Source organism: Gadus macrocephalus, chromosome 21 (assembly GCF_031168955.1).
Source record: "Gadus macrocephalus chromosome 21, ASM3116895v1".
NCBI lineage: Eukaryota > Metazoa > Chordata > Actinopteri > Gadiformes > Gadidae > Gadus > Gadus macrocephalus.
In genome coordinates, this window is record NC_082402.1 from 7,341,819 (window position 1) to 7,363,017 (window position 21,199).

Sequence of the window (21,199 nt, forward strand, 5' to 3'; positions counted from 1 at the left end):
AGCAAATCCTTTCTAATTCCCTTGTCCTCAATGTGTCCATTTTAGAAGCATGGGCATCAACCTGCATAAAGCCGGTAAAAAATAGCAGCAAACCTATAGGCCTACCGTAAGTATATAAGATGATTCTGATTGTTTGCGTGTGTATGCGTCTGCAATCATCTCTACCCAAAATGGAGAATCAAGAATTAAATATTGCCAGGGACGCGGGAAGTGGGGGTGCTTAGGGTGCTGCAGCACCCCCCCCCCTGGCGGCCTCTGGCTGTAACTGCAAGTTAGAAGGTCTTCTGAACAAATCAATACTTCTTTTTTTTATATAATTTTATCATACAACATGATTTTTCATTCAATTATTGACATCCACTCTCTTTATAATATTTATCATATTATCATTTCATTTTATTCAGAACATTGTCTGAGTAGGCTGACGTAGGCTATGACGCACAACGCAGAACTGTCGATAGCTGAATATCGTATTATGCTGATTTTACATAAGCATGTTGGTGTTCAACATCTGTTGTAGTGAACATTCTAAAACTGGTGTAAAATGTTGCTGCCATATTAATAGACACGTTGAATGTTATCGTTATGATTCTGGAATCCTGCACGTAAACTGGTCGGCAAAAAAAGAGCAAAGACGGACGGTTCACTTGACGGAGAAACTGTCACTTTCCTCATATCAGACAACTCGTAACTCTGGATGAAAATGAAGGCTTTCTTATATTGTCACTTTCCTTTTAAACCATTAGAAATAACCTCCTGAATCCTTGTTATAACGCTGTGTATAATCCCGGACAGCAACAGCTTGTCGGCATGTTGTTAGTGTGTGAAATTCAGCACAGTATCAGCCGAGTTGACTCTAATTTCCACATTGTTTACTTGCTGACGATTGTGAATAACAGTGGCTAGTTGGCAGAACTCTTTTTACACACCAGTAGAGTGTTTATCAGAGCGGAGCCCTGAATGTGACGTCACCCGTCATCTCGTCTCTGTAAACAATGGATGTTGCGCAGCATTTATTATGACGTCATTATATAGACTCTCTCTCAGCACCCCCCCCCCCCCCCCCCTTGGACTAACTTCCCGCGTCCCTGGTGTTACCCCCTATGTTTTATTCGATACATTTCGACAGTGTTACCCCTTATGGGTTTTTCATGACGACAGATAAAAAACGACAGTTTTTTTTACGTTTCATTTGATAAAAACGACAGTGTTACCCCTTATGTTTTTTTCCCATGATGACTGATGAAAAACAACAGTGTTACCCCTTATATTCTATTTGACAAAGACAACAGTGTTACCCCTTGTGTTTTTTCATGACGACCAATAAAAAACAAGTGTTACCCCTTATGTTTTTTTTCATGACGACCAATAAAAAAAGGAACAGTGTTACCCCTTATGTTTTTATTCATGACGACCAATAAAAAACAGCAGTGTTACCCCTTATGGTTTTTTTTGTGACTACCAAAGAAAAACGACAGTGTCACCCCTCATGTTTCATTTGATAAAAACGACGGTGTTACCCCCTATGTTTTCATTGATAAATATCGGCAGTGTTACCCCTTGTGTTTTTTTTCATGAAGACCAAAGAAAAACAACAGTGTTACCCCTTATGTTTTTTTTTTCATGATGACCAATAAAAAACAACAGTGTAACCCCTTGTGATTTTTTTGACAAAGACAACAGTGTTACCCCTTATGTTTTTTTTTATGACGACCAATAAAAAACAACAGAGTTACCCCTAATGTTTTTTTTCATGACGACCAATAAAAAACAACAGCGTTACCCCTTATGTTTTTTTTCATGTCGACCAATAAAAAACAACAGTGTTACCCCTTATGTTTTTTTTCATGTCGACCAATAAAAAACGACAGTGTTACCCCTTATGTTTTTTTCCATGACGACCAATAAAAAACAACAGTGTTACCCCTTATGTTTTTTTTCATTACGACCAATAAAAAACAACAGTGTTACCCCCTATGTTTTAATTGATAAATATCGACAGTGTTACCCCTTGTGTTTTTTTTCATGAAGACCAAAGAAAAACAACAGTGTAACCCCTCATGTTTCATTTGATAAAAACGACAGTGTTACCCCCTATGTTTTAATTGATAAATATCGACAGTGTTACCCCTAGTGTTTTTTTTCATGAAGATCAAAGAAAAACAACAGTGTCACCCCCTATGTTTTATTTGATAAATATCAACAGTGTTACCCCTTATATTTATTTCATTTTTTTTGCGGGGATCCGAACATGAGCTGTTTAGAGTGTTAATCTCTGAACTTAACAATGCACCATCAAGAAAACGGATAACGTCATCACAAAGGTTATTCTTGACTTTAAAATTCACATGAAATAGAGATAAGAGTCTTCCATCAGATGACAACAACCAGACTTGAACCCCGGTCGCCCGGAGGTTAGGCAGAGTAAACTCCACTGCACCACTGAGGCGATGACAATACACAATAATCAATCGTCAACAAAGAGGATATGCATGACATTAAAATGTATGTGTGTATTTCTATTATTTCCCTTATGTTTTTTTTCATGACGACCAATAAAAAACAACAGTTTTACCCCTTATGTTTTTTTTCATGTCGACCAATAAAAAACGACAGTGTTAACCCTTGTGATTTTTTTGACAAAGACAACAGTGTTACCCCTTATGTTTTTTTTTATGACGACCAATAAAAAACAACAGAGTTACCCCTAATGGTTTTTTTCATGACGACCAATAAAAAACAACAGTGTTACCCCTTATGTTTTTTTTCCTGACGACCAATAAAAAACAACAATGTTACCCCTTAAAAAAAAATTCATGATGACCAATAAAAAACAACAGTGTTACCCCTTATGTTTTTTTTCATGTCGACCAATAAAAAACGACAGTGTTACCCCGTATGTTTTTTTTCCTGACGACCAATAAAAAACAACAATGTTACCCCTTATGTTTTTTTTCATGACGACCAATAAAAAACAACAGTGTTACCCCTTATGTTTTTTTTCATGACGACCAATAAAAAACGACAGTGTTACCCCTTATGTTTTTTTTCATGCTGACCAATAAAAAACGACAGTGTTACCCCTTGTGATTTTTTTGAAAAAGACATTAGTGTTACCCCTTATATTTATTTCATTTTTTTTGCGGGGATCCGAACATGAGCTGTTTAGAGTGTTAATCTCTGAACTTAACAATGCACCATCAAGAAAACGGATAACGTCATCACAAAGGTTATTCTTGACTTTAAAATTCGCATGAAATAGAGATAAGAGTCTTCCAACAGATGACAACAACCAGACTTCAACCCCGGTCGCCCGGGGGTTAGGCAGAGTAAACTCCACTGCACCACCCACTGAGGCGATAACAATTCACAATAATCAATCGTCAACAAAGAGGATATACATGACATTAAAATGTATGTGTGTATTTCTATTATTTCCCTTATGTTTTTTTTCATGACGACCAATAAAAAACGACAGTGTTACCCCTTATAAAATATTTGACAAAGACAACAGTGTTACCCTTTGTTTTTTTTCATGTCGACCAATAAAAAACAACAGTGCTACCCCCTTATGTTTTTTTTCATCTCGACCAATAAAAAACAACAGTGTTACCCCTTATGTTTTTTTTCATAACGACCAATAAAAAACAACAGTATTTTATTTGTCGACCAATAAAAAACGACAGTGTTACCCCTTATGTTTTTTTTCATGACGACGAATAAAAAACAACAATGTTACCCCTTATGTTTTTTTTCATGACGACCAATAAAAAACAACAGTGTTACCCCTTATGTTTTTTTTCATGACGACCAATAAAAGACGACAGTGTTACCCCTTATGGTTTTTTCATGACGACTGATAAAAAACGACAGTGTTACCCCTTATGTTTTATTTGACAAAGACAACAGTGTTACCCCTTATGTTTTTTTTTATGACGACCAATAAAAAACAACAGTGTTACCCCTAATATTTTTTTTCATGACGACCCATAAAAAACAACAGTGTTACCCCTCATGTTTTTTTTCATGACGACCAATAAAAAACAACAGTGTTACCCCTTATGTTTTTTTTCATGTCGACCAATAAAAAACAACAGTGTTACCCCTTATGTTTTTTTTCATGACCACCAATAAAAAACAACAGTGCTACCCCTTTTGTATTTTTCATGACGACCAATAAAAAACGACAGTTCAATTCAATTCAATTTTATTTGTATAGCCCTTAATCACCATTACAGTCTCAAAGGGCTTAACAGGCCAAATATTTGTGACACCCCCCTTTACCCATGCCCCCACACGGGCAAGAAAAAACTCCCTTGAATCAGCAAGGAAGAAATCTTGAGAAGAAACGCAGTGTAGGGGATCCCTTCTTCCAGGGATGGTCAGGAGTGCAATGGGTGCCACAATTGACATACAGGTAAATACATGCACATCATATTAAAATGGTGATGGGGTTCTGGCCGGTTATCCATGGGGAGAGTCCAGGCATCCAGTCCAGCACCCGCAGCACGCTACAACAGACAGAATAGTGAATTAGAACGGAAAAGTACATAGTGGGAATGTATAATGTAATAAGAAAAGCACAAGCAAACAGAGACAGTGTTACCCCTTATGTTTTTTTTCATGACGACCAATGAAAAACGACAGTGTTACCCCTTGTGATTTTTTTGACAAAGACAACAGTGTTACCCCTTATGTTTTTTTTTATGACGACCAATAAAAAACAACAGAGTTACCCCTAATGTTTTTTTTCATGACGACCAATAAAAAACAACAGTGTTACCCCTTATGTTTTTTTTCCTGACGACCAATAAAAAACAACAATTTTACCCCTTATTTTTTTTTTCATGACGACCAATAAAAAACCACAGTGTTACCCCTTATGTTTTTTTTCATGACGACCAATAAAAAACAACAGTGTTACCCCTTATGTTTTTTTTCATGTCGACCAATAAAAAACAACAGTGCTACCCCCTTATGTTTTTTTTCATGTCGACCAATAAAAAACAACAGTGTTACCCCTTATGTTTTTTTTTATGACGACCAATAAAAAACAACAGTGTTACCCCTTATGTTTTTTTCCATGACGACCAATAAAAAACAACAGTGTTACCCCTTATGTTTTTTTTCATGTCGACCAATAAAAAACCACAGTGTTACCCCTTATGTATTTTTTCATGATGACCAATAAAAAACCACAGTGTTACCCCTTAAAAAAAAATTCATGACGACCAATAAAAAACAACAGTGTTACCCCTTATGTTTTTTTTCATGTTGACCAATAAAAAACAACAGTGTTACCCCGTAAGTTTTTTTTCCTGACGACCAATAAAAAACAACAATGTTACCCCTTATGTTTTTTTTCATGACGACCAATAAAAAACAACAGTGTTACCCCTTATGTTTTTTTTCATGACGACCAATAAAAAACAACAGTGTTACCCCTTATGTTTTTTTTCATGTTGACCAATAAAAAACAACAGTGTTACCCCGTAAGTTTTTTTTCCTGACGACCAATAAAAAACAACAATGTTACCCCTTATGTTTTTTTTCATGACGATCAATAAAAAACAACAGTGTTACCCCTTATGTTTTTTTTCATGACGACCAATAAAAAACGACAGTGTTACCCCTTATGTTTTTTTTCATGACGACCAATAAAAAACGACAGTGTTACCCCTTGTGATTTTTTTGACAAAGACAACAGTGTTACCCCTTATGTTTTTTTTCATGACGACCAATAAAAAACAACAGTGTTACCCCTTATGTTTTTTTTCATGACGACCAATAAAAAACGACAGTGTTACCCCTTATGTTTTTTTTCATGACGACCAATAAAAAAAACGACAGTGTTACCCCTTGTGATTTTTTTGACAAAGACAACAGTGTTACCCCTTATGTTTTTTTTTATGACGACCAATAAAAAACAACAGTTACCCCTAATGTTTTTTTTCATGACGACCAATAAAAAACAACAGTGTTACCCCTTATGTTTTTTTTCATGACGACCAATAAAAAACAACAATGTTACCCCTTATGTTTTTTTTCATGACGACCAATAAAAAACAACAGTGCTACCCCTTTTGTATTTTTCATGACGACCAATAAAAAACAACAGTGTTACCCCTTATGTTTTTTTTCATGACGACCAATAAAAAACAACAGTGCTACCCCTTTTGTATTTTTCATGACGACCAATAAAAAACAACAGTGTTACCCCTTATGTTTTTTTCATGACGACCAATAAAAAACAACAGTGTTACCCCTGATGTTTTTTTTCATGACGACCAATAAAAAACGACAGTGTTACCCCTTTTGTTTTTTTTCATGACGACCAATAAAAAACGACAGTGTTACCCCTTGTGATTTTTTTGACAAAGACAACAGTGTTACCCCTTATGGTTTTTTTTATGACGACCAATAAAAAACAACAGAGTTACCCCTCATGTTTTTTTTCATGACGACCAATAAAAAACAACTGTGTTACCCCTTATGTTTTTTTTCATGTCGACCAATAAAAAACAACAATGTTACCCCTTATTTTTTTTTCATGACGACCAATAAAAAACAACAGTGTTACCCCTTGTGATTTTTTTGACAAAGACAACAGTGTTACCCCTTATGGTTTTTTTTATGACGACCAATAAAAAACAACAGAGTTACCCCTAATGTTTTTTTTCATGACGACCAATAAAAAACAACTGTGTTACCCCTTATGTTTTTTTTCATGTCGACCAATAAAAAACAACAATGTTACCCCTTATTTTTTTTTTCATGACGACCAATAAAAAACAACAGTGTTACCCCTTATGTTTTTTTTCATGACGACCAATAAAAAACAACAGTGTTACCCCTGATGTTTTTTTTCATGACGACCAATAAAAAACGACAGTGTTACCCCTTTTGTTTTTTTTCATGACGACCAATAAAAAACGACAGTGTTACCCCTTGTGATTTTTTTGACAAAGACAACAGTGTTACCCCTTATGGTTTTTTTTATGACGACCAATAAAAAACAACAGAGTTACCCCTAATGTTTTTTTTCATGACGACCGATAAAAAACAACAGTGTTACCCCTTATGTTTTTTTTCATGTCGACCAATAAAAAACAACAATGTTACCCCTTATTTTTTTTTTCATGACGACCAATAAAAAACAACAGTGTTACCCCTTATGTTTTTTTTCATGTCGACCAATAAAAAACAACAGTGCTACCCCCTTATGTTTTTTTTCATGTCGACCAATAAAAAACAACAGTGTTACCCCTTATGTTTTTTTTCATGACGACCAATAAAAAACAACAGTGCTACCCCTTTTGTATTTTTCATGACGACCAATAAAAAACAACAGTGTTACCCCTTATGTTTTTTTTCCTGACGACCAATAAAAAACAACTGTGCTACCCCTTTTGTATTTTTCATGACGACCAATAAAAAACAACAGTGTTACCCCTTATGTTTTTTTCATGCGACCAATAAAAAACAACAGTGTTACTGCACTAAAAATATAAATACAAAATACATAAGTACAACAATCATCATTATTCTTATAATAGTAGGCAAATGTTATCATTGTACATTTATTTTTTTACATTCTCTTTTCTCTATATGGATGATCCATTGTTATTTATTTGATTGTATTTGTCCATATAGTTGATATCGTTCCACAGATTACTACTACATAAATAAGTTTTTAAGACGCGTCCACCATACAAAATATTAAGTAAAAGGATATTGTCAGAAGTGGGATTCGAACCCACGCCTCCAGAGGAGACTGCGACCTGAACGCAGCGCCTTAGACCGCTCGGCCATCCTGACATGTTTAATATCACCCTAGTTAAAGTATCTACTATTCTCCGTATAGCGTTGCACTATCTAACTTAAATCAAATGGTTTAAAGTAAGCGACGGAATCGCATGCAACAATTGTTGGTAACAATCCCTGAATTGTTCTCAATTAGCAATTTGTAGCATGCTTTAGTGTGTGCTGGTGAGCTAACGTATCCTTGTTCTCCTCGTTCTGAACTTACTCTCTTTCCGGTTGATCTCCGTTATTTGCTACTTAGGCTCACTGGTGGGCTATTTTCTTTTTTTGCAGAGCCGCATAAGAGCACAATTAATGCGATGTACACTCTCTACAATATTAGCAGTAGTAGTAGCTGCATAAATTAACTATGCTTGGAAGAGTAGCCTACAATTAATGAGACAAAGTCGTAACATGCTTATGCTATGCATCTGCTTTGCATCCAACGTTACACTGTTGCTTGATCTATTTAGGAAGGAACGTACCCATTTAGGCCAAATATGACTATTGTATCTATAATAATTATTACAACATAGTATTTGTATTTAACGTGGAATATTAAAATAGCCATAGGTCGACTTACTTTTGGTATGAGGTCACACAATGAACAAGGCAGGTTACAAGTTTTGGCCCATGACTTAGGTTGTTTTACTATTTCATTGGATCTGTCATGTTATCACAGCTTTGAAACATCCCACCACGTTTCATAAACATCAGGTCGCCAGTATAACACACATCCTGTTTTGTAGCTGTCAACATGATCGGCCCCTTCAGGCGAAGCTTCTCCGAACTCTGGGGACACCGCCGCGAGTCATTTCCTCGCACCTCACTTTTGATGTGAAGCATTTAAGGAAGCCAGAGGCCAAGAGTCAGGCAGGAAGGGATTCCTTCAAGCCCATGACATCAACGTTCAACAAGATATCACACACACCCATCGTTCTGGGTCCCCTTTAGTGTGGGAGCAGTTGTGGAAATGATGCCAGATTGACCTGTTTGTCAAGGTCACCCTGCTAGTGTCCTTATACCCCACCACTGTAAACCACAGCGTAAACACGGCCACTTCAAGGCAACGGAAATGCTGTGTGTCATGGCTGACGTGTTTCGTGAGCCGTTTTGTGAGGACGGGATGGCTTCTTGTTGTTTTGTGGCGTCTGCATCATGCTTAGGTCATGGTGTGTTTCATACACTACGGGTTATCAGCCCATGGGGAGAGGCTGAGCTGAACAACAACGATGCCATGAGTCGTTTCATGTATATTTATCGATCTATTTATCTGTTCACTTATTTGTGTAGAAAAAAGAGTTTGGGTTGATTTGGTTATGTTATGTTTTTGGTGTTGTTTTTTATTCGATATTCAAGGCTAAACAAATCTATTCTTTATATTCTATTCTATATATTTGTATTATAGTTAATCTTAATTTGTTTGTTTTAATGGTTTGGTCGGTAAACGTAGCACAATCTGGTAAATGCTGGAAACCCCTTCATAAGTAGCCACACAATTACGTGTTTCATTAAAAGATCAACACAAATCTTTCCAAAATAACAACATCTTTCCAGTGTGTCTCACAGGCTGCGCGGCATCCTGGCCCTACATGGACATCACACAGTAGCAGTTAAAAGGTGCTCTCTCAGATAGCTAAAGTTATAACATCACTCATGAGCACCATTAGTGAGTCTGCTTCCCGGATGCACACAGAGTAAACTTGGCCAGGGCAGGATGACGGGGCCAGCTTCTGATACCACGTAGCGCTCTTCTGAAATGGGACAAGCACAAGAAGCCACCTCACATTAACATCTAAGAGGTCACTCATCAAGGCAAAGCCATTTCCCATCTTCTTAAAAGGTTTGACTCTTGAGGCGGATCAAACAAAAATAATTGTGGGTGTTTATTTATGGGGAAAACTTTCAAAGGCTGTCGTGGATTTACAAATTGTGTGTTTTTTCCTTTTTTTGTGACTTTCATATATTTCATATAGCAACAACAATACAAATATTTTTTAAAAAATACAAAAAACAAAGTGAAAGCAATTGACTAATTGGACCCATTTCTATCAATGGTTTTGTTCTATTAAACGGTAAAATTTCCCCAAAAGAATATCAGGGTAAAAAAAAATTCATTTCTGAGGTGATTTCTGAACTCTTCAGACTTGATTTTCAGGGATCAATTCAGCTTTGGAATGTAGCTCTGCCACTTTAACAACGAGAGACAGGTGTAACCCACGACAATCTCCTGTGTGCTGAGCTCCCTTTAATACGAGGTCAGGCGGCGAATGAGTGGATGCTCTATCTCTTAAATGGAACAAGCACATTGCAATTAGAAAGTACAATAGGAACATCCTCTGCTTCCCATTCAGGTGAAGAGTCCACACCACCACCCATGGGAGATGGTGCTGCAGTCCAAAAAACAGCATATCTCTGCAGCGCGTACACACGCACACAGACACACACACACACAGACACACACACGCACACACACCCACACACACACATGCACACACGCACACACACGCCATAGAGGCCAAAGCAAATGCAAGTTGGACAGAGACCAATACAGGCCATCTTAAAAATAGGACATGCACTTGCTTCTCCATCTTTTTGTTGAACAACCCCAATAAACAAGTGCAAGCTCATTTTTGCGTGAATATCTATATTGCCATAACACACGTTATATTTGATATGATTATTTAGAGTTCAGGTTGTTAATTGTTTTATAGCAAATGAAAGTTTTGCGACAAACAAGCAAACCCATGATAACAAGATGTGTTTTTCTGGGAGAGAAAGAGCCCATTTCGCTCCCCATTCATTGGTTTCTCTCCTGCACATCCAGCTCTGGAGAGCCAGCTCAGCTGCCAGCGTTGATTTTGTAATCAGGCCGTCTTACGGGGTACACAGAAATCTAGCCTTCTACTTCCCTGGTTTGGCAGACACGTGCAACGGGGACGGGGACGGGACTGTCCTTTGGAGGTGTGTTTATTTTCTCTCTCTCTCTCTCTCTCTCTCTCTGTCTCTCTCTCTCTCTCTCTCTCTCTCTCTCTCTCTCTCTCTCTCTGTCTCTCTCTCTCTCTCTCTCTCTCTCTCTCTCTCTCTCTCTCTCTCTCTCTCTCTCTCTCTCTCTCTCTCTCTCTCTCTCTCTCTCTCTCTCTCTCTCTCTCTCTCTCTCTCTCTCTCTCTCTCTCCCTCCCTCTCTCTCCCTCTCTCTCTCTCTCTCTCTCTCTCTCTCTCTCTCTCTCTCTCTCTCTCTCTCTCTCTCTCTCTATCTGCTCAGAACAGGTGCCGGATGCCGTTCCGCTGTGGCATTCACATCTCAGGTACAGGTGGTGCTGGTGGTACCGGTGGTGGTGGTGCTGGTGGTGGTGGTGCTGGAGAGGGGGAGGCCCCTTTGGCTGCATCAAACGGTCCCCCAAGTTTTCCAGGGGTCCCCATCTGCGTCTCCCCGCTCCTCCCCCTGCCATATGGCAGGGCTCCCTCGCCCAGAGTCTGGTCCATTCTTCGGGCCGGCGACGCGCTCCCGCCCGCCCGCCCGCCGCCGCACGCCGCGCCGCCTGTTGTCGACACACACAATGAGACGGAGAATAGCTGCACCCATAATCCCTTCCTGTGAGATGCCTTCCCCCCAATCCCCCCTCTCTTTCTGTCTTTCTTTCTCTCCTTCTCGGCCAGATATCGGGGCCAACTACGATTTGTAAACAGGTTCTTATGCTGCTGTAAACCACACTCTGGTGGGGAAACACGCTCCCCCCCCCCCCCCCCCCGGTGATGTTTACTATGTTTACAGATGTAAATGTGTGTCTTTATCCTTCAGCGCGAGCGAGTAGTTTGAAAGATGTTCAATTAGCTTTAATTAGCGTGTTTTGTAGTGGTTTGTGGATGTTACTGGTGAATCACATTTGACCTGTGATAGGCCAGTGGTTTATTGTGCTTGATTCCCAGCCGTTCTGGGTTCGAACCTCAAATTTTGCCGCCCACATAGGCGTCCTTGAGCAAGATGCCCCCCTACCTGGTCATTAATGACAGATATCATTTATTTATATGTGATATCTGTGTGTGTGTGTGTGTGTGTGTGTGTGTGTGTGTGTGTGTGTGTGTGTGTGTGAGTGAGTTTGTGTGTGCATGTATCGTTTGTGGGTCTTCTTTTCGGCTTCACACGCCACACACTCCTTTCTCCTAGAGTCACGTAGTCTCAAATCCACCGCTTCCTCCCAGCAGGCCGTTATTAAGCCAATAACGTCATTTATAGCACTAGCTCCTTTGCCCTTCCTTGTGTCCATAATGACTATACAGAAGCGGACAGACAGTCGGCCTCCTCCGCATCTCCGCAGGAACAAAGCACCGTATCTAAAGTCATCACTTAGACGCCGTAAGTGGCTAATACCTTACACAGCTGTGTCTTCAGCGCCATGCAGTCCGCACTGATCTCTCTCTCTCTCTCTCTCTCTCTCTCTCTCTCTCTCTCTCTCTCTCCCTCTCGCACTCGCTCTCTCCCTTGCTCCCTCTGTATGTCTCTCTCTCTCTCTCTCTCGCTCTCTCTCCTTTTCTCTTTCTCCCTCCCTTTCTCTCTCTCACTCCCTCTCTCTCTCTCTCCCCCGCTCCCTCTGTATCTTTCTCTCTCTCTCTCCCTCAGTCTCTCTCTCTCTCCCCCTAGTCTCTCTCTCTCTCAGTCTGGGTTTAAGATGGCGGTGCTGTGCTACGTTGTTTGTTTGGCCAGGGATGTGACATGACTGCAGCGAAGGGGAAACAGGAAACATAACAGACTACCTGTCAACTTCGTTCCACCACCATGACCTTCGCCTGGAAGCCCGCCAGCCGGCAATTAGAGAGAAATAACAAGGAGAGGACCACGCGTTGTGTTTGTTCAGCTTATATCCCCGTAATCATAAAACGCTATAAATCTTAAGCGCATAGTAGCGTAGATGCATATACAGTATGTGTTCATATAGATATATTGATTATGTAAGGGTCTGCTATCTACAGGGCCACTAATTGAGGCTTCAAAATGTATGCAATTGTTTAGGGTCATGTTTGGATTGATGTGTCTTTACATAAAGTATACCAGTGTATTCCGTTCTTGGACCTATTGCTTGTTCATATATTGCATTTGGTTCTGGCCTCTTATATTGATGAGATCTCGGTTCTTCTGTTTTTCATATCTTTAATTCGGTTTGGGAGTTTTAACATTTTAATAAGGAAAAAGTGAGGAGGGGAAGAGATGGTAGCTCACAAGTTGAGTGTTTTGCCCTCACTTCCCAAAATGTTAACAGAAACAAGATCAACGGATCCTGACTCTGAAGCTGGCCAGTTTTCTTTCCGTTAAGATCATGACCCATTCCTATTAAGTGTTTTTAACGCAACAAGCCAGTGATTACCAACATAGATTCATTTTTAATTCAACAAATAGTAAAAGGGTTTGAAGCTCTTTTTCCTGAATATTGAAACAGACCTAATGATTCGTGGCCACGAACAAACTACTACCAGTTTTTCTGATACAAATACGTTCGGGACATTGATATTACAGGCAGTTATTGATTGGGTAAAACGATGGGTGTAGAACCAGATTCATAAAAACAAAAGAAATTGGGGGTTGCAAACATTTCTACTGCACTTTGCAAAAAAGGGTCAACGAAATGCCGGGACAATTTTTTTTACATGCCATTATTATTCCTGTTTTTTAAAAGTATCATAACGTATAATGACTATTCAGAATGAATTATTACATAAATAGGTTTTATGTATAGTTCAGTAAGGATACGTATCCCCATGTAGACTGTAGAAAAACCAATAAAAGGAAAAATAAAATATAAAAGATATGTCTGTTGGAAAAGATATTTCTTTACTATGTTCAATATACTCAAGGAAAAGGGTTCGATCTGTGGTCAAGCCGCCATGTTGAAGTGCATAAACCTCTGAGCATTTTGCATTCATTTCATATCGTGGATCTCCCATGTACCAACCGCCCTGTACTAATGCTCAGCTGACCGTCGTGTCTTTGTCCTTGTCTGTGCCAAAGGGTGGCCTGCCCTCAAGCTAGAGTCTCTGTGATTGTTGTGAGACATACCAACGGGTTGGGGAGAGTGGGGGGGGGGGGAGTGGGGAGTGGGGGGTGGGGGGGGTCTGCTGTGATGGGGACCCTGACTTGTCCTCATATAAAGAGCCCCTTCCTCGTTGTTCATGGCCTGGGGTTGGGGGAGTGTCCCCGTGTCCCCCCCCCCCCCACATGGCAAAATATTGTCACACTTCTCAAACGGACCTTTAATTTTTGTGGAAACCCCCCCAGGTACAAAGGGTAATGGCGTAACCCTAAAGAAATGAGCTACAAGCACTCACACACACATGATGGATGTTGTCATTCAGCTTCTTTTAAACACGTTCTCTGCTGCCAATGTTTGGCTGCTGTGGGCTGTGTGTGTGTGTGTGTGTGTGTGTGTGTGTGTGTGTGTGTGTGTGTGTGTGTGTGTGTGTGTGTGTGTGTGTGTGTGTGTGTGTGTATGTGTGTGTGTGTGTATGTGTGTGTGTGTGTCTAGAATCACAACCGGGTTATGAAGGATAGGGGTAATGAAGAGGGTCACGCCTGGATCAAAGCGCTCATGATGAAATGTTGATGTCATCTGGGTGCTCTCTAATTTCTGGCCAAGTTAGATTTATAACATAGGGTTAGCATTGTGTGTGTGTGTGTGTGTGTGCGTGTTTGTGTGTGCGTGCGTGTGTGTGTGTGTGTGTGCTTGCGTGCGTAAATACATGTGCGTGAGTTGCGTGCGTTTGTGCGTGTGTGTGTGTGCGGTCAAGGTACAACGGGGTCAGGTCGACAAAAAATCCTTCGCCCGAGAAAACGAGTGGAAGGGTCGGAGTCAGATGCTAATCAGCGAGCCAGTGTTTCCCTCCTGTTAGGGCCCACCAGCGGGCTCCCCTTCCCCTTCAGTTGGCGCGTGAACGCAAGGCCCCAAGCCAGGGGCCCCAAACATCCTGACCAAGAGAGGCTTTTTTCCCTTATCAGCCAGGAAACACAGCTCCTCGCCACATCCTCTTTACAAGCAGCGCGACTCAACCATTCCCAAAAAAATACCAGGAAGAAGCCGCCAGACTCCTGGATTTGTCAAAAGCTCCACAAATTCCTTTTTATCGCAACAGGAAGAAAGAAAAATGTAACGCCAACCAAGAGAAAGAGAGGGGCGAGAGCAGGGCGTAGAAATAAGTGTCAACATGCAAACAAAGTTGAAAAAAAAGGCCCGGGGATTTATTTATTTATTTTTTAACGCAGATTACGAAAGGTCTGCATCAGCAAGATAGAAGGTGGGAGTGGGAGCTGGTTCGGTTGGGGCTGGGGGAGGGTGTCGGTCCAACGTGCCTAAGTATGGCATCCAGAATAAGACTCTGGGAAAACAAAGGAGGGTGGAGGGGGAGGGAGAGGGGAGGCGAGGGCTGCGCCTGTTCTGTTGCTAATCCTCGTTGCCGGGGACGGAATGAAAGCGAGAGGAGACGGATGGAGAAGGGCGACGATGAAGGGAGGATGAGTGGAAACGACGGGTGTTGTATAGGGAGTGGGTGCTGGTAAAGGGCCACTCACTGTGACATGTTCTGTAAAAACACCCGAAATAGAACGGTTAGTAATGGCACACCTAAATAACCTCACGCACGTGTTTTACGGTTAGAGACCAACAGACTCCGGAGTCTTTTACTATTCTGTTTTTCTAGACGGAACCACTGAAAAGCTGCAGTGTAAAAAATTCTACAAACAAGGAAGTTATTTTAGTATTTTACCTTTTGTCTTTATTCTGAATTGCGTTGCCTCATGACAAAACCAGATGACTTTATCTTCTACTGATATACAGACGAGTGTGAGTTAAGGACAAGCCACCTATAAATGTTTAGAAGGATGCCTTTGTGTCTGAGTGCCGACATTAATCACGTGGGAAGTACATCAAAATAAAAGTGGAACTTTATTTTAAATTAAGTTTCTTTTACAAACCTAAATAAGCATACATTTATAGACATTATTATTTTTTTCCATTGCAAATAATTTGATTATATATTATTAAGTAGTATAAATGCCTTTTTTCCTCATTATAGACGATTTTTTGGGGGGGCGAAGAATTGCATAAGAAGTGTCCGGCTAATCCCTCGTTAAATTACAAACTACTGAGGTAAGACTCCCACAACAAGAGCAGGAACATCCCGCAACAAACAACCAAACAGAAAGAACTGATTATAGCATTACAGTAAGCATTATGTGGAACATCAAAGTACTTAAATACAACATCTTTTTTTTTTTTTTTTTCAAACAGCATCTTTACATGCCTCCGTGGAAACAGTTAGGATAAGGAATTGTACATTAAGTTTATTTTACCAGTAGGTCCTACAGATTGTGGTTCAGATTTTTGAAAGTTTCAAGACAATTGAAAGCGACATGCTGTAGTGTTCAGTGTGTTCATCCCTGAGGTGTCCACATACGTGTCTCTGTGTACGTTCTTTCATTGTCCTCGACCTTCGTTCTCCTCGGCTCCCATGTAGCTCACCCGGGCTCTGGTCTTTGGTGTCGGTAGGATGAAGTGGCCCATAGATGGGCCGACTGGAAAATCTCTATGATGAAAAATTAGAAGAAGAGGAAGTAGAAGAGGAAGAAGAAGGAGAAGGAGAAGGAGAAGAAGAAGAAGAAGAAGAAGAAGAAGAAGAAGAAGAAGAAGAAGAAGAGCTTCTGAACAGCAACATTGAAGAGCAACTTCATCCTACCAGCATCCCCGGCCGGCAGTGTCCTAAACCCCTCCCATCTTCTCAACTGTCTGTCAGCCGGTCGCACAAGGGGTAGCCATGGTTACCGCATCGTCAACGACAGATCACGAGATCCCGTAGTTGTTATAGTACGCCGCCGTGGCATCGGCGAGCACCGATATGAGGCTGGTTTCCGTGACGATGCTGCCGCTACTACTGCTACTGCTGCTGCTGCTGCTGCCGCCGCCGCCGCCACCGCCGTTGCTGGGACACACGGCGACCACGGCGGCCGCGGCGACGGAGGACGGCGCCAGCTGAATGTGTCCCGTCACCGTCATGGTGGCGCCCGGGTGCTCGGGGTGGAGGAAGCCGCCGCCGTTGGAGTTGAGGTACTGGTCGAACTCGTCCCGGTCCACCTCGCCCAGCAGCTCCACCTGGCTCAGCTGGTCCAGGGTCTCTAGGTTCCCGCCGTGGGACTCGGGCGGCGGGGACAACTGTCCCAGGGCGTGGTGCTGGTGGTGCTGGAGGTGGTGGTGGTGGTGGTGGTGGTGGAGGAGCTGGTGGAGGTGGGGTTGCCCCTGGTGGTGGGGGTGCCCCTGGTGGTGCAGCTGGGAGAAAGTGGAGGAGGAGGAAGAGGAAGGGGAGGAGGCGGAGGAGGAGGAGGAGGGGGGGGAGGAGGTGTTGGTGTAGTAGGACAACGGGGGTCCGGTGAGGAGGGTGGAACCACCGCCGCCGCCGCCGCCGCCGCCGCTCGTTTGGGACATGTGGTGGGGGGGCAGGTGGCTCAGGTGCGGCCCCCCGCAGTGGTACTGGGCCTGGGTGTAGTCGGTGTGGTAGGGGGGCGGGCTGCCCATGTGGGAGGGGGCCTGGTTCGGGTTCTGCCGCCGGTCGTCGCCGCCGGAGGAGGAGGAGCCCTGGCGGCCGGGCGCCGGGTAGTACGACAGGGGGAGGTGCTGCTCGTGCTCCATGGCGTCCAGGGGGGACATCTCCGGAGGGGTGGGCAGGCCGTAGGGGTAGGTGTCGAAGCTGCTGCTGCTGCCGCTCCCGGCCGGGTCCCTGAAGGAGCGCACCCCGGGCAGCACCGAGCCCTGGGACGGGAAGCCCCCCGCGCCGCCGTGAAGACCCCCGTCGTCCTTGTCCTGGTGCGGGTGGCAGAGCAGCCGGTGGTCCGGCAGGGCGTTCTGGTCGGGGGCCAGGCCGCTCAGCAGGAAGCCGGGGTCCACGCGCTTGCAGATCCTCTTCAGCTGCTTCTTGCGCCGCGGCCGGTACTTGTAGTTGGGGTAGTCCTGCATGTGCTGCACCCGCAGCCGCTCCGCCTCCTCCACGTACGGCCTCTTCTCCAGAGGGGTCAGGGCCTTCCACGACTTGCCTGCGGGATCACCACAACGTTTAGTTATTTTACATCTCTCCCGCACGGATGGATCATGTGTCTTCTCCATGTCTTTATTTTTTTTGATTGTCATAGATGTAGTCCTGAGATTCTCCCTTTGTTCGCACCCGGGGGGAGACTTATCAAAAAAGATTTGAAAAATAAAATATTTGAAGGAATACAGGAGATTAGATTCAAGAGTTGTCATTAGGCCTATTTAATGTCTTGTACTCCATCATTACAAACGATGTAAGAGTGATTTAAAGACTGTAGCATTGCAAATGCTATTGCTACTATTCTGCCAATGGTAAGAACCGATTTGATAGGCTATAATGAGCCTTACTGTAATAATAGATATAATAGAACAGAATGTCTTATCAGTATCAAACTCAGTTCAATAAGTTATTTATTTTTTTCCATTGAAATAATTGGTCTAAGGGGCTACTATTGTGCTTTTGAGAGCATATTAATTATGTTGGAATACACTATTGAAAATTATGGAGTGAGCGTGAATTAGAAAGAGACAACTTCCTTCAGGCCTACTGTTATATTTCATTCAAATCCGAAGAAGCTCACGTTTTAATTGTTTAAATGTATCATAATTACACTTAAGATCTAATTGTTTTTACTTAGGCCTATATCATAATATCCAATTAAAACGAATCTCCAATTCTCAAGGTCCTTACTTTTCAATGTTACTACCGAATACTAATCATTACTTCAGGGTTACTTCAAGTCCAGTATTAATAAATGTGGGATGACCCAATTACTACATGTTGGTTAGAATATGAGAATATTGTATTTCATGTCTTCATTGTAACTTTTTTTGTGCTATATCTTGCACTAACACAATGAAAACCAAAATCAGTGCATATTCCCCTTATTAAAATATTGCAAAAACATACCCTTTGAAAGATAAAATAAACTCTCTCGACATATAAACGTATGAATATGTCGTTTATTTATTAGGCAATTCGTTTAAATAAATTCGAATTAGTTCCCGATAATTGGGAACTTTTTAAAGTTTTTTGATTAAGTTGACGCGGATTGAGATCCACTAGACGACAAACTATTATGAAGTTGATTATTTCATTATTATTAGGCTATTTAGTGTGATTAAAAGGCCTATTGTTAATTCGTTTGTCCGTTTCCTTGATTTCATTTTTTCTTTTTTTATCTCACCTAACATCTTGCTGAGCTCTGCGTTGTGCAGATCCGGGTTCTGGACAGCCAGGCGTTTGCGCTCATCTTTCGCCCACACCATGAAAGCGTTCATGGGCCGTCTGATGCGCGGCTCCGACGCCTTCTCCGCCGGAGTCCTATTGTGGGCGCCGTGTCCGTCGGCCGAGCCGTCGTCGGCGTCCCCCGCGGAACACTCGAAGGACTCCGGCCACGACGAGTACGCGCTGATCAGGGCAGCCATCTACGCGCGCGCTTGTACCTCAAAGTTAACCACGCGCTCTTTTTCTCACCTCAGTTGAAAAAAGTATCTATTTTTCTTATTAAAGTATCATCCAGGGGAAAAAAACTAGCAAAAAAAAAAATCAAGAAACAAACATGGAAGCGCTAAACGAACTGTGATATAGAATCTCAAACTAGAGGATGAAGCTGCACTCAGGTGTGGGTGCTCTGTTGTCGGGGTTCACACACTGGATGTGGCTGTAGGCTGCGACTCCTCCTCGTGAGTTATGATTCACTTCTTCCTCGTATATGGGGAAGCGCTTTATATTTGAGGAGCAGATTCCAGGGAGAAGGCTACCCCCCCCCCCCCCCCCCCCCCCCCCCCCCACACACACACACACCCACACACACACACACACACACACACACACACACACACACACACACACCCTCCGCACAGCTCCTCCTTGGTTGCAACCTGAGCTCCGTAAAAGTAAGGAGAGGAGTAAACAAATACACTCTATACTTCAAAACACCCCCTCACAACAAAACAATGCTTCCAATAACACAAACACATTATTACAACTAATTATTTGTGTAGGCCTATGTATTAAAGGATAACTCTTTTTTCTTAGACCTACCTTCTGCGAAGTTAATTTTTTAATTAGGATGAATCCACTAAATTGCTATTTTTTCTTTCTAAAACGTCCGTCATTCAGGTTCCATATCAATCATTGGATAATAACAATCATAATAAAACCAAAACAAATAATAAATTAATGAACCCTTGACTTTGTATTTAATATTGCAGTGCTTATTGAAATAACGTGGGAGGAAAGACTACTTTGGCAGCAACTTGAACTTGCAACTTTGGCTGTAACACAATCTTCCTCACCTGCAGGTTTCCTCCAACAACTCACCGAACTCGTTGTGCGGGATACCACAACTGATCCATGACGTGGTGACTTGATTTCTCAACACCGGATGTATGGAGGCGTTAATGATTTTAAGTAATATTTTCTGTTGCACGTTAAATAAGTTAAACGTCACTTTTTAATAGTTCTAGGTCGAAGGGGGGCAATGGATATGGGGCGAGGAAGGGTTATTAAATGGCCAATGTTGTCAATAATTTGGGATGAACAGTGATTTGGGGCATTTAAAGCAAAGCCAAGCCATGTGGACGAGAGGAAATCAGTTTCCTTCAGTGGCTGCAGGGGGGAGGCGGGGGGTGCGTGTCAGAATCTGGGGTTCCTGTTGACAGGATCCTCTTGGGCAGTGGCCAAATGGCGCCACAAGCACGCGTGCACACACACACACACACACACACACACACACACACACACACACACACACACACACACACACACACACACACACACACACGATGGTCTAAGTTTCAGAGGGCATAATGCAGGTGCAACAGCTATAAGATAATAACAAGAATAGCAACGGGGTGAAACAAAAACACAGAAACAAAAATAATATAATAAATGCCCAATCTATACAGGCCACATTCATAGCATCAAAAAACCGTTCCTCGACCGAAAGGGTCCTACGGAAGTGGATTGTGTGTTGAATGTCATAAAATAAAGTAGAGCTATAGCCCTCTTTATCACCAATCTCGGCAGCGAGGTGTCAGCCTCATGATCTGTGGACGACGGGGACTTTTACCCCCACAGGAAGAGGATACACGGCACCTGAAACTACAGATTGCCCACGGTGGACACGTCCGTGATGTATAGGACCCTACTTCCTCCTCCTCCTCCTTTTCTGTCGCGGGCACAACATGCACGCGTGATGCATAGGTGTTTCGGAGGGGAGCGCGTGTAATCGTGACACCCACAAAACAATCCGGCCGGGAAGCACGACTGTAATCATGAACGTGCACTGCAGCATGACTCTGCATTTTGGAGAATTTTAAATAAA

At 42.2% G+C, this 21,199-nt stretch overlaps 1 protein-coding gene and 1 non-coding gene across 2 annotated transcripts; both read right to left on the reverse strand.

The window, feature by feature from the left end:
* Window positions 1-7,735: 7,735 nt before the first annotated feature.
* On the reverse strand, window positions 7,736-7,818 carry trnal-cag (transfer RNA leucine (anticodon CAG)). Its single transcript has one exon. It is a non-coding gene; the product is annotated as a tRNA-Leu (tRNA).
* Window positions 7,819-15,711: 7,893 nt separating this feature from the next.
* Window positions 15,712-19,604, reverse strand: sox7 (SRY-box transcription factor 7). Its single transcript, XM_060041854.1, has 2 exons — window positions 19,055-19,604; window positions 15,712-17,872 (listed from the first exon to the last, which is right to left on the reverse strand). Exons 1-2 carry the CDS (start codon window positions 19,293-19,295, stop codon window positions 16,629-16,631), a joined length of 1,485 nt encoding a protein of 494 aa, XP_059897837.1. The 5' UTR covers window positions 19,296-19,604; the 3' UTR covers window positions 15,712-16,628.
* Window positions 19,605-21,199: the final 1,595 nt, after the last annotated feature.